At 50.8% G+C, this 12,524-nt stretch overlaps 1 protein-coding gene across 4 annotated transcripts in view; it reads right to left on the bottom strand.

Moving 5' to 3' along the window:
- Positions 1-12,524, bottom strand: part of ABLIM3 (actin binding LIM protein family member 3) — a 136,959-nt gene that overhangs the window by 19,036 nt on the left and 105,399 nt on the right. For 2 of the 4 annotated variants that reach the window (XR_011567742.1, XM_070793826.1), the window contains 6 exons: positions 6,442-6,597; positions 4,915-4,944; positions 4,300-4,429; positions 3,539-3,637; positions 2,153-2,200; positions 987-1,121 (listed from right to left, as the gene is read on the bottom strand). Coding sequence is in view for 1 of the 4 variants with exons in the window: in XM_070793826.1 (XP_070649927.1) it covers positions 987-1,121; positions 2,153-2,200; positions 3,539-3,637; positions 4,300-4,429; positions 4,915-4,944; positions 6,442-6,597 (598 nt within the window). In the remaining 3 variants the exon portion in view is untranslated. The remainder of the gene's footprint in view (positions 1-986; positions 1,122-2,152; positions 2,201-3,538; positions 3,638-4,299; positions 4,430-4,914; positions 4,945-6,441; positions 6,598-12,524) is intronic. The other 2 variants (XR_011567743.1, XR_011567744.1) reach the window with 2 other exon arrangements.

Genomic DNA, 12,524 nt, shown 5'->3' with positions numbered 1-12,524 from the left:
TTCACCTCAAGCCATTTGGAGATTTTTTAAAAATACTGTTTCTCCTTTTTTTGTGATTGAAAGAGTCTCATCTAAGATTCCCCTCCGAACACTGTCTCCTGTGGACACTGCCCACTCCTCCTCTCTGGGTTACATCTGTGCTGGTGTCTAACTCTTTTCCAAATGGAGAATTCTTTGAGGGTAGGGCAGGGTCACCTCTGAGCTCCCATGAAACTGCTCAAATGGACATTCGTTACTAAAGGTACATGCTGAAGCAAAGTGGCACTTAATGACAGCTCCTCCCCATACTTGAAAGAAACACCCTCTGGTGGGCTGGCACCTTGAGGACCATGAAGACCCCCCGCCAGGTGCCTATGAGAGCCTTCCATTGCCCACAATCCTCTCTTTTCCATTCTCCAAACCATTTTCCACCTACAGCCAAAGTGGTCTCTTAGAAACATAAATCTGATCACGCCACCACTTTTTAACAACTTCCTACTATTTTGGATAAAGATCAAAATCTTTAAGGCCCTGTGGTATCTGGTCTCTCACCCCCACCCCCGCCCTTCCCTCTCTGAGCTCAAGGTTAAGCTGACAGGCTTTCCTTTGCTCCAGTAGAGCCCATCCTCTGATCCTGTGTCTTTGCAGCTGTGTTTCTACATCCTGTAGGCTTACCTGCTCCTCACCCTTCCTGTGGCAGCCGAGGCTCTGCATTTAAGAAGCTTCTGTCGTCTTCCAGGCTGCATGACACTCCCCTGCCATCAGCTCTCTACCTGCTGTACCTCACCACCCTCTCCAGTTGGGGCCTATGTCTTGTCTACAAGGCCAGGACCTGCTCTCGTTTGCTTTCTAGTGTCTCCTGAAGGCCTATGACTGCCCTCAGTACGTGTTTGCTGAGTAAATGCATTATTGTGTGAAGGAATGGCGACTGTCTGTCCTAGCCCTCTGTGTCCCTGGCGTAGGTGACAGGGCTCTGGTCCTGGCTCCCTTGTGGAGGGGGGTGGTACCTTTGGGGGACCCGTGGTAGGTCCAGTACTCAGACTCTGTCGCATAGTACGGGTCTGGCGAGTAGGCTGGACTGTACTTAGAGGCCTGGCTGATGTCTTCACTTGTTTTGCTCTTGGTTGCTGTCGACAAATCACCTGCAAAGGACCCGGAGAGAGAGCTTCAGGGAGGCTGATGTCCTAGGAAGAGTGTCTTGGACACACAGTCCCTTTTCACTGGGCTCCAGCCCAGGGGAGGGAAGCCACATCCAGGCCAGGGTCTGGGACATGGGTGTTAGAGCTGGAAAACACTGAGGTCAAGCCTCTCATTTCACAGTTGGGAATCTGAACACCTGAGGGGGAGAGCCTTGCTCAGACCACACAGCGAGTGAGACCGGAACTGGATCAGAATGAACATGTCTCAACAGTGGTTCCCTCTCAACAGTGGTTCCCACTCTGAGCACAGGTAGGAGTCATGAATGAAGCGGGTTACAGTGCAGAGTCGTGTAGGCTACACGGTTAGTATTTCTAATTAAGGAAGTCTAGGGCAGGGGAGGGGTCGGGGTATCTGATTGGTAAATAAATTTCGGGTGCAGGTGGTCCACAGGCCATTCTGTAAGAAACACTAAATGGATGAATGAATGAAGGCACCCTCAGCCCCTTCTCATCCACACCCCGTCTCCAGGCCTTCAGGCATGTACTCCCAGGCCATGGTGACAGAGAACAGCTTAGAGCAGTGGTTCCCAAGCTGGGCTGGACATTAGAATCACCTGGAGAAACTGTTACAAATACACAACTTGGATTAAGTCCGGGGTGGGGCCCAGGAACCTGTATGCATCCCACGGGATTCTAATGGACCTCCAAGTTTGAGGACAGATGCCTGGGAGTGTCACTCTCCCAGGGCCCCTGCATTTGACAAGGGTTACTCTGACCATGGACCTTAGGACACCAGCCAGCAGGGAAGGATAGGGGTGAGGGGAGGTGAGATGGTGGGAAGGACAGGGGGGATACAGGCCTTCCTTGCCCTTTTGAAATGACACCAAACCCCACCTGAGGCCACCATGAGTGAGCAGCCAACACAGACTGAGTTGGATCCTTGTCAGCGTCCCTCTCAGTGGCCCTGCCGAGCCACCTGCACAGGTTATTAACTGCCCCTCCCCTTGCCGAGCCCTCTCCGCCCCTGACCATACCATGCCGCTTGTAGATCGGGGGTTTCCGGTAGATGTTACTTTCTCCAGCTGCCAGACAGACCAGGGAGGGACAGTGAAAAGGAGAGAGAAAGACAGGAGAACAGGAGACAGCAGTTGGTCAGTCGGTCCCAGAAGAGAGGTGCTTAGCAGCTTCTGAGGCTTTTCCCACTCCTCCCCGTGGACTTCCTCTTCTAAAGGTGAGCCTCCAACCTCATCCCATCCGGTTCCAGGAAAGAAGAGGGGAAACGGGGTGGATGGATTCAAACGGGGCTGAGGCAGGGGCTTGGGCTGGAATGGTGGGCATGCGGGTAAAGGCAGGCTTGTGCTCAGCAAGACTCCGTGCGGAAAGGTTCCCCCACCTCCACCCGGCGGCCATGCCTCATTCCACATGGATGTCCCCAGAACCTTTCAGCCATGGTTCCGCACTCTCCACCCCCACCCTCCACCCAAATAGACCAGATGAAAACTTTCTGGGGCAACTGAGAATGGTGTAGAAGAAACGGCAGGACCAACTTCTGGGAAAAAGTGGGTGGGCAGTGAAAACCTGGGCTCAGAGCTGGGAGACAGGGGCCTAGGCCTGGCTCTGCTGAACTTACTAGGGTAAGACCTTTTCCAAGGGCCCCCACCCTCTGCCTTCCTCTACCTTCCCATCACCTTCCTTCATGCTCACCACCTCCAGCCACTCTGGCTTGCTGCAGGCAGTGTTTTAGGGCCTTTGGACTGGCTGTTTCCTCCACCCAGGATGTTTAACCCTGGGATATCTTTGGCTTCAATGTCACCTCCTCCAAGAAGTCCTTCCTGACTGCCTCACCTAGCCCAGGCTCCTCCACCCCGTCACTTGACCACAGCGCCCTGTCTTTATTTCATTTAGCACCCATCTCCTGAAATTATACTTTTACTTATTTGTTTACTTATTTATTAGCTCTCTTCCCACATTAGAACTTAAAACACCCTGAAGGCAGGGAGTGGGCTGGTTTGAGCACAGCTGCACCTTCAGGATCCAGAACAGGGTTGGCTGTCCGGAAGGAACAACTCAGACTCCAGGAAGCTAAGTCCCTGGCCTGAGGTCACGAGCTTATAAGCAGTAGAATCAAGGATTCAGTCCCAAGAGTTTTGGTGCAAAAGCCCATGACCTTTAGCACGGTTACTGCCACGTCCCATCACAGCCCTCAGACCTTCTAGGCACTTCCCTGGACTGCTTCCTGGTGGTCCTGATCAAGGTTGGTTCTGTCTTGTGGATGGGCTAAGGTTAGTGGGCGTGTTGGAGCTGGAGGTGGGCTAGTGCAGGTGACTGGTTAGGGAGGGTCCCCAGCACCCATTTCTCCTCGGTGCTGGTGACCCCGTGGAGCATGCACCCATGCTGGGAATTCCAGGCTGGCAGCCTACCTGGGATGTGAAAGTGCTTGGGAGCCTGGTAAGAGGTCGGAGTGGAGGACCTCACATCTAACTGGCTATGGTATGGAGAGCTCCGGCCACTCTCGGGCCCTGGAGCGCGCAGGCAGTGGTCCCCAGAGAGAACAGAGGCACAGAGAAAACAGGCATTAATGCAGCGGCGGCAGTGACGGCAGCAGCGAGGTGGCGACGGCAGGATGCGGGGGTGCTGTGCTCTCATGCACGCGTCTGCAGAAACAGGCTTGGCCCCGCTGTCCTGCTTCACCCCCAAGTCAGATTTTGTGGGTTGTTAAGAACCAACAGCACTGAGCGTCTTTGCCCCTCTTAGCGCCCCAGCTGGGCCACTCCCTTAATCGCTCTGCCCACTTCATCCCTAACCACTGAGTGGGCCTTGGTTGAGCCAGGCCACTCTGGTCCTCTGGTCCTACCCTCTGGATGGGACAGGACAAACGACGGAGATGCAGGCGTCTTCTCTCAGCCAGGGCGGCTGGGCGGTCTGCCACTTCCCCTGCCCCCAACCCCAGCAGCGCACCACCCACCTCCCGCGGCATCTCAGTGCCACATATTCCCTCCTCTTCCCCTGCCAGGGGCATCGGCGGGGACTTGGCGAGGCCTGGGTGCCACAGGCCTCCCGGGAACCATGCTGCGATGGAGATGTCCCGTGGAACCCCATGCTGTCTCCACAGCTGGGGACATAAACCACGGTGCTGTCCCTTGGCTTTTCCTGTCCCTTTGGGGGCTTCCCCCTTCCTTACCAGAGCGGTAGTAGTGATGAGGTGAGCGGGAGAAGGTGGGGGACATGCCCTGCCTGCTGTAAGTGGGGGAGTCGATGTATCCTGGGCTGGAGGCCCGTCTCTGCCGGAGGTCCAGGTTCTCATAGATGTCCTGAAGGGGAGGAAGCAGGGCCATGAGCAAGACCCGCATTAGGGGGGCCTGGAGCCAAGGGTCCGGCAGGCAGCAGGGGGAGTGACGTGACTCTGGGATCCCTGGGGGCTGAAGCACGGTGCTACCCTCCTGAATACAGACGCCCCCTCCCTGGGTGACGCGCAGCCCAAGAGGCTGCAGTGGCTTCTCAGGGCCTTCACTCGCTCCCACACACCCTTGAATACAACCCGTAGGTCAAGTCCCAGGGATCTGACCAAGGATCACAGAAGCGTTAGGGAGGCCATCCCTGGAAGGAAGGTTCTCCCCGCCATCTCTGCCCTTAAAGTCACTGCCACTTCCTCCAGGTCATGCTCTTAACTCTCCCCATCTCTGCTCAGGTTGTGGGAGCACCTTTGGAGGCTGTGCAAGAGCTAAATCAGGAGTCTGCTTGGTCAGCATAAAAGGACACGATTCTAGAAAAGGTCTCCCGGAACCAGCTTAATTACCTGGGAATAGGGAGATAAGGTTCCCAGCGACTTGGAGGCGAAGTTTGAAGGCAGCCGTGGAAGGAGCGAAAGGAGAGAGGAGGGTGAGAGGGAGGGACAGAGAGTGGTTACACGGAGCAGAGAGAGGCCTGCAGCTGCCCCCCAGCCCCCCACCCCGGATAACACTTCACCTGCCAGATGTCAGCGGTGCTCATGGGTGGGAGGGAACCTTGAGATCCTGTCCCCAAGAGGGGACGAGGGGGCTCGGGGCCCCTCGGGAAAGGATCGGTAGGGTCTTCACTGGGACCCCAGCTTCCCCACTGCAAGCTCAGGGCCAGTCCATGGCCCTTCCCTGTCCCTCCGTCAGTTCACACCCCCTCTGTGGTTCAGAGGACAGGGCCCAGGGCAGGGGTCCCAAATGCAGGGCCAAGCAAGAGCCAGGCTGGTGCCATCAAGGCAGGAGTGGGCAGGGAGCAGGAAGCTGGGGATGGAAGGCATTGCCCACAGAGGGGATGGCGCTCAGCTCCAGGGCACCCAGGCCAGCCCCATGCTAACACAGCTTCTTATTTCCAAGACAAGACAGAAGAGCAGACACCTATGTGAAATCTCCTAATGTCTAAATGTTGATAACTAATTTACATTTTTAAAAGACACTCTGTGAGTGAAACAAAACACATCTAGAGCTGGCCTGTGGCCCCCTGTTTGCCATCTCTGGCTTCAGGAGACTCAGCCTCTACCAACTGCTTGGTTTCCTTTTACTGGTCCATTTCAGAGGCCAGAACTCAGAGAATCTCAGCCCTGGGCTCTTAAACCAAATGAAACCCCATCCTCCTTAAGAGAGGAAGAGGTCAGCAGCGAAGTGGGGACAAGGCCAGGACCCCTTCTAAAGTGCCAGACGATCTCAGCGCAGGGGCCTGGGATGGGTTGGACACCTCCCGGGACGTCTGCTGCCAGGACCTCCGGTAGTAGGACCACTGCCTACCCCAGAGAATGCCTTCTCCTGTCCAGCAGCCATTTAGTTATTTCAAAACCCTTCTGATGCTGCCTTTTTATAAGAGTGTCTCTTGCCCTGAGCATAGGCCAGGGGCAACACCCAGAGAACCTACCTAACCAGGGTTTATAAACTTAATTGGCCTCTGAGCCTGGCTGGTGATGAGAGCTGGAGGCTGTGTATAAAACCTCTCCACTGTAAGAGGAAAAACAGCTCAAGCAATAAGTGGTCACAGGTTCTTGGCTTTAATGTTGGGGTTCTCAGGGTGTAGTGGGGATCAGAGAGAATTGGGGAGCCGGTGTCCTGCCTACAGAGGGTGCTGCTCCCTATCTCCAGGTGGTGGAAATACTGGGGTAGTGTTGCCAGTTCTGCTCTTTCAAGAAAAGCCAGATTTTGGATGAAATGGCTTGATTTTTAAGTGTTGACTATAAAAACCAGTTTAAAAGAGTCTGGGGGCCACCACTATGGAGGCCTCAGTCTCTGTGATTGAGGGGCCTGGGGACCCCGTGGGCTCTCCTCTCCTCCAACGGCCCCAGAGAGAGGGCGAGACCCCGTACCTCTCCATAGCCACACCTCTCCAGCATCTCGTCGGACGTGTATCTGGAATGAGGCTCGTAGGAAATGAGGTCAGGGCGTTGTACCTCGTAGATTGACTTAACCTTGGGGAGAGCTGCCAGGTCTTTGTAATTAAGGATCTCATTATCCACTTTAGCCTGAGGAAGAGGGAAATGGATAGGAAAGAAGCAGAAAGATAAGCGGGAAAGGAGAGTGGAAATAAAAGCCAGGCACAGAGGGAATGAGCCTCTTCAGTTAAGATGGAAGACTCAGAAAATGTGAAAATAAGACAGGTCATTCATTCCACCCGGGCTGACAGTCACTGAGCACATGTGTGTGCTGTCCTGTGCTGTACAGGAATGACCTTTTCTAAATGTTAGGTCACTTCTGTGAAAGAAGGGTCAACATTGTTCCTATTTTTTAGAATAAAAAATTTTTAAACTTGTATGGAAACACAAAAGACCCTGAATAACCAAAACAATCCTGAGAAAGAAAAACAAAGCTGTAGGAATCAGGCTCTCTGACTTCAGACTATACTACAAAGATACAGCAATCCAAACAGTTTGGTACTGGCACAAAAACAGAAATATATCAATGGAACAGGACAGAAATGCCAGAAATAAACCCATGCACCAATGGTCAATTAATCTACCACAAAAGAGGCAAGAATATACTATGGAGAAAAAGTCTCTTCAATAAGTGGTGTTGGGAAAACTGGATCTACATGTAAAAGAACGAAATTAGAACATTCTTTAACATCATATATTGTTGTTGCTGTTTAATCCCTAAGTCAAACTCTTTGTGACCCCAAGGAGTGTAGCCCACCAGGCTCCTCTGTCCATGGGATTTTCTAGGCAAAGAAATCCCATGAGTTGCCATTTCCTTCTCAAGGGGGTCTTCCTGATTCAGGGATCAAAACTGTGCCTCCTGAATTGGCAGGTGGATTCATTATCACTGAGCAGCAAGGAAGCCCAACATCATACATAAACTCAAAATGGACTACAAACCTAAACTTGAGACCAGATAATATAAAACTCTTAGAGGAGGCAAAATACTCTTTGACATAAATCATAGCAATATCTTTTTGGATCTACCTCATCAGTTCAGTTCAGTTCAGTCACTCAGTCGTGTCCGACTCTTTGCGACCCCATGAATCTCAGCACGCCAGGCCTCCCTGTCCATCACAAACTCCAGGAGTTCACCCAGACTCACGTCCATCGAGTCAGTGATGCTATCCAGCCATCTCATCCTCTGGCGTCCCCTTCTCCTTCTGCCCCCAATCCCTCCCAGCATCAGAGTCTTTTCCAATGAGTCAACGCTTCACATGAGGTGGCCACAAAATACTGGAGTTTCAGCTTTAGCACCATTCCTTCCAAAGAAATCCCAGGGCTGATCTCCTTCAGAATGGACTGGTTGGATCTCCTTGCAGTCCAAGGGACTTTCAAGAGTCTTCTCCAACACCACAGTTCAAAAGCATCAATTCTTCGGTGCTCAGCTTTCTTCACAGTCCAACTCTCACATCCATACATGACCACTGGAGAAACCATAGCCTTGACTAGATGGACCTTTGTTGGCAAAGTAATGTCTTTGCTTTTGAATATGCTATCTAGGTTAGTCATAACTTTCCTTCCAAGGAGTAAGCATCTTTTAATTTCATAGCTGCAGTCACCATCTGCAGTGATTCTGGAGCCCCAAAAAATAAAGTCTGACACTGTTTCCCCATCTATTTCCCATGAAGTGATGGGACCAGATGCCATGATCTACCTCATAGAGTAATGAAAATAAGAGCAAAAATAAACAAATGGAATCTAATTAAACTTAGAAATTTTTGCACAGCAAAGGGAAATCAAACAAAACAAAAAGATAACCCACAGAATGGGAGAAAATATTTGCAAATGAAGTGACCAATAAGGGATTAATCTCTAAAATACATGAACTGCTCGTATAGCTGAATATCAAAGAAAACAAAACAAACAATAAAAAAATAGGCAGAAAATCTAAGTAGACATTTCTCCAAAGAAGGCATACAGATGGCCAAGAGGCACATGAGAAGGTGCTCAACATCGCTAATTATGAAAAATGCAAATCAAAACTACAATGAGATATCACCGCACACCAGTCAAGTAGCCATCATCAAAAAGTTTACAGATAGTAATTTCTGCAGAGAGTGTGGAGAAAAGGGAACCTTCCTACATTGTTGGTGGAAATATAAATTGGTATAACCACTACAGAGAACAGTATAGAGGTTCCTTAGAAAACTAGAAATAGAGTTACTATATGATCAGCAATCAGCAATCTCATTCCTGAGCATATATCCAGAGAAAACCATACTTCAAAAAGATACATGCAGCCCAGTGTTCACTGCAGCACTATTTACAATAGTCAAGACATGGAGACAACCTAAGTGTCCATCAACAGAGGAGTGGACACACACAGTGGAATCTCAGCCATAGGAAGAAGGAAATGATACCATTTACAGCAACATGAACAAACCTGGAGGTTGTCATACTAAGTGAAATAAGTCAGACAGAGAAAGACAAATACCACATGATATCACTTCTATGTGGAATCTAAAAAAATGATACAAATGAACAGACTCACAGACTTCAAAGCAGACTTATGGCTGTCAAGATAGAGGGGAGGGACAGGCTGCAAGTTTGGGACTGACAAGTACTCACTAGTAGATGTGGAATGAATAGTCCACAGGGACCTACTATATAGCACAGGGAACTCTACTCAATATTCTGTAATGGGAGAAGAATCTGAAAAAGAATGGATATGTGTATATGTACAGCTGAGTAACTTTGTTGTACACCTGAAACTCACGTAATATTGTAAATCAACTATTCTCCAATATAACATAAAAATTAAATAAAATATTATTCCTATTTTCCAGATGAGGAAATTATAGCCCAAAAGATCCTCTAACTTGTACCACTTAGCCAGCAGGGCTGAATCCAGCCTTCCAAGCCCACACAGTGAGGGCATCCTTGAAGAAGATGCTGAAGATGTAAAGACAGAGTTAATCATGACAGTAAAACTCCAGCAAACATGTGATGACCATCTATAATAAGCCAGACTGCATCCTAAGTCCCTTCTGTGGATTAACTGAGTTAATAGAACCCCCAGCTCTAACAGTACGTACTAATATTATCCTCATTTTTGCATAAGGAAACAGGCACAGAGAAATCAATGAACTCGCCCAAGGTGACATAGCTAATAAGTAGCAGTACTAGAATTCAATCCCAGGCAGTCTAGCCTGGGAGCCTGTCCCCTGCACTGGCCTCTCCTAGCTTCCCGGGACGGTGAGGTTGCTGCACTCAGAGAGCTGCTCCTCGCACTGAACTGAAGCGAGCCTCTATCGACCACCTGACTTCACCTGAGTGCAGCCTCCAGGAAGCACAAGGGCTGAGGGACAGCTTCCCCTGCTGGGGACAGCACCCGGCTCATGGCGCCCGAAGCCATGTCCTTTCTGTGTCTGCATCCTCCAGCCATTACCTGTTTCTGGCCACCCGGTTTCCACTGTGGTCAATCAGAATCTATCTCCCGAAACCACTGTGGCTTATGAGGTCCTGAGGTGAGGTAGATTAAGAGAGAATCCAGGGAGACTATATTATTGTATAATATTCTCCCAGTACCTAGGGGGTGGAAGTCTCAGGAGTCAAGACTTCCATAGAGACAGCAACTTTCATAAAGACCTTAGGACTGTTGACATTTTAAACACTTCCCAAGGCCCTTCCACTCCTCCATCCCATCCCATCCCGCTGCTGTCTGGGCACTGTGCTGTTCATTGTCTGCTCAACTGAGACCCACAGCCCACTCCTCCTGGCCCTGCTCTGAGCTCTGAGGTCCCACGGACTGTACTGCAGGCGCTCTGGTTGTCAGCTGGGTTTGGTCAACAGGGGGCGCCCGCAGGTTGACACTGAGTGGAGAGAGGAGCTGTGTATGTGTCTGCCTTGCATAGCCCTGCCTGCCTTAGTGGACTTGACTCCTGTCCTGGCTGCTCTGCCACAGCTCCAGCCTGGCCAGTCCTTCCCTTTAGGCCGGGGGTGGCGACACCCTTCTGCCACAGTAGGTCTCACGGGTGCCCTGGCCCTACCCATGCTTCTGTACATGCTCCCTTCACACTTACACCCCCTGAACCATGCCATCTCATTTCTGCTAGACCCTGCCCAGGTCAGATGCCCACGTCTGAACCAATCTGGGGGTGTGTGGGCAAGAGAACCTTATCAGGAGACTCCACTGGCTGAATTAACTGCTGCCTTTTGTCCTGGGATGCTAGATCTTGACCTTGAGAGCTCTTGGCATCTTACAGACTTGTCAATATCAGAAGCATCCTAACATAATTAGCTGGAAGGAAGGAAGGAAGAGAACACACTGGGCTGGGGATGATTCTAGCAGTCAGTGGGGAGTGCAGCAAAGTTTGAAAGAACCTGCCCCTCCAGGTTCATGGATCATCCTAATACCAAACCTCCAAATTTATGAACATGAAGCCAATACTTGATCTTTCTGCCTATTATGAAATGCCCTAGAAGTGGCTGAATGGATTCTTCCTTGAATTTGGAAACCATGCTTTCAATGGTCTGACTTAAAACAAGGCTCACATGACAAGGGCAGTCACTTCCCAGAGCAGCTGGAGGTGACAGCAGGGGAATACAGGAGGAGAGATACACAGGCCGGTGCTGGGCTGCCAGGGGTGACTGGTCTCCGTGGATAAGCCCCCATTTGGAGGACACCATGGCAGGTGCCCCCAGCTCCTGCTGTTCATCTGGAGTGGGGCTGCTTCTCCAAGGGGCAACTCTATGAACTCAGAACTCCAGGGTGAACGTCATCAGGGCCTAACTTACATCACAAAGTTCGGGGGCTCCCCAGGGAGGGGACAGCCAGGGGCCAGTGGCATTCTGTGTCCCTGTGTCTGTCTTAGCTCCCATATCCTGGTAACGCTCTTCTAGAGACATGCTCATTTTTGTCAGTGACCTTCTCACCCTGTAAGCCCTGAAACTAAGCTCATTAATCCTACTTTGGTTTGACCCCATTCACAGCACCAGGGGGACTATTAGCTCTCTTGTTCTGGACCGGAATCTCCAACAGGACAGCCTGTGATCAAAGTCGCTTGTCTTTTGTGGAAGCCATATGGCTGTATTGACCCATATTGAAGTTGCAGTCAGTGGTAACTCACATCTCTTTTTCATTTGAAAAGAGGACAAAAGGAGAGGAAATAGTCTCATCAATGGAAGTTATCCAGGGATCAAGGAGGAAACAATGGGGGTCTGGAGTGAAATGATGATGAAGCAATGGTGGGCTGCTGGCTGTCTCCAGAGCTTCTTATGAGGAGCGGGTTTTCTGCTCTAGGCCACTTCCCTCATTTCTGGTCTTCGTGGCCCTTTGACTTGAGGAAGGCTGCAAGGCTCTGGAATCTGGGGTCTGCTGACTGTTGGGCCCCGTGGCTACTGACTGCAGTCTGCTCTGGATCGGCCCACCCCCACCTCTGTGACCTCACTTCCGTTTACTTCTCAGGCCTGAGCTAACTGTTTCTTCCTCAGGAGTCTTCTTCCAAATGATCCTAGGCTGTCAGGTCCCTCTGTTCATCTGCAGCATCAGCAGAGCACCCTGCACGTTTTCTTATGAGTACTTATTAGAGTGCCATCCTATTATCTGTGCAATTCTGGGGTCAGTGTTACGAGGACAGGCAGCAGGTGAATGCGGTTCACCAGAGCCCAGCCCTTAGACCAGAGGGGACACTGAGTACCTATCTGCTTAATGAATGAATGAATACATTACACATCAAAGGGGCCTGTGAGGTCATCTAACTCAACCCTTGTCCTTTCTGCCACATCCCTGCAAATGAGGGGCCTCTCCGTGTTTGAAGCATCTGGGGCTGGGAACTCAGACTCAGGCATGCAGTTTACTCCACCCCTGGACTCCTCACATGATCAGAAAGCTCTTCATGTTTGCAGACCCTTTACAGCCATGTTTCCACATTCCTATGGCTTCTTCCTCCTGTCTGCCTCTTTACCACACACCATCATCTCCACATCAACATCCCACCCAAGACCTACTCCAAATACCACTGTGATCCAAGCTT

This window comes from Bos indicus, chromosome 7 (genome assembly GCF_029378745.1).
Source record: "Bos indicus isolate NIAB-ARS_2022 breed Sahiwal x Tharparkar chromosome 7, NIAB-ARS_B.indTharparkar_mat_pri_1.0, whole genome shotgun sequence".
NCBI classification, from domain to species: domain Eukaryota; kingdom Metazoa; phylum Chordata; class Mammalia; order Artiodactyla; family Bovidae; genus Bos; species Bos indicus.
This window is presented reverse-complemented; position numbering and strand designations above follow the sequence as displayed.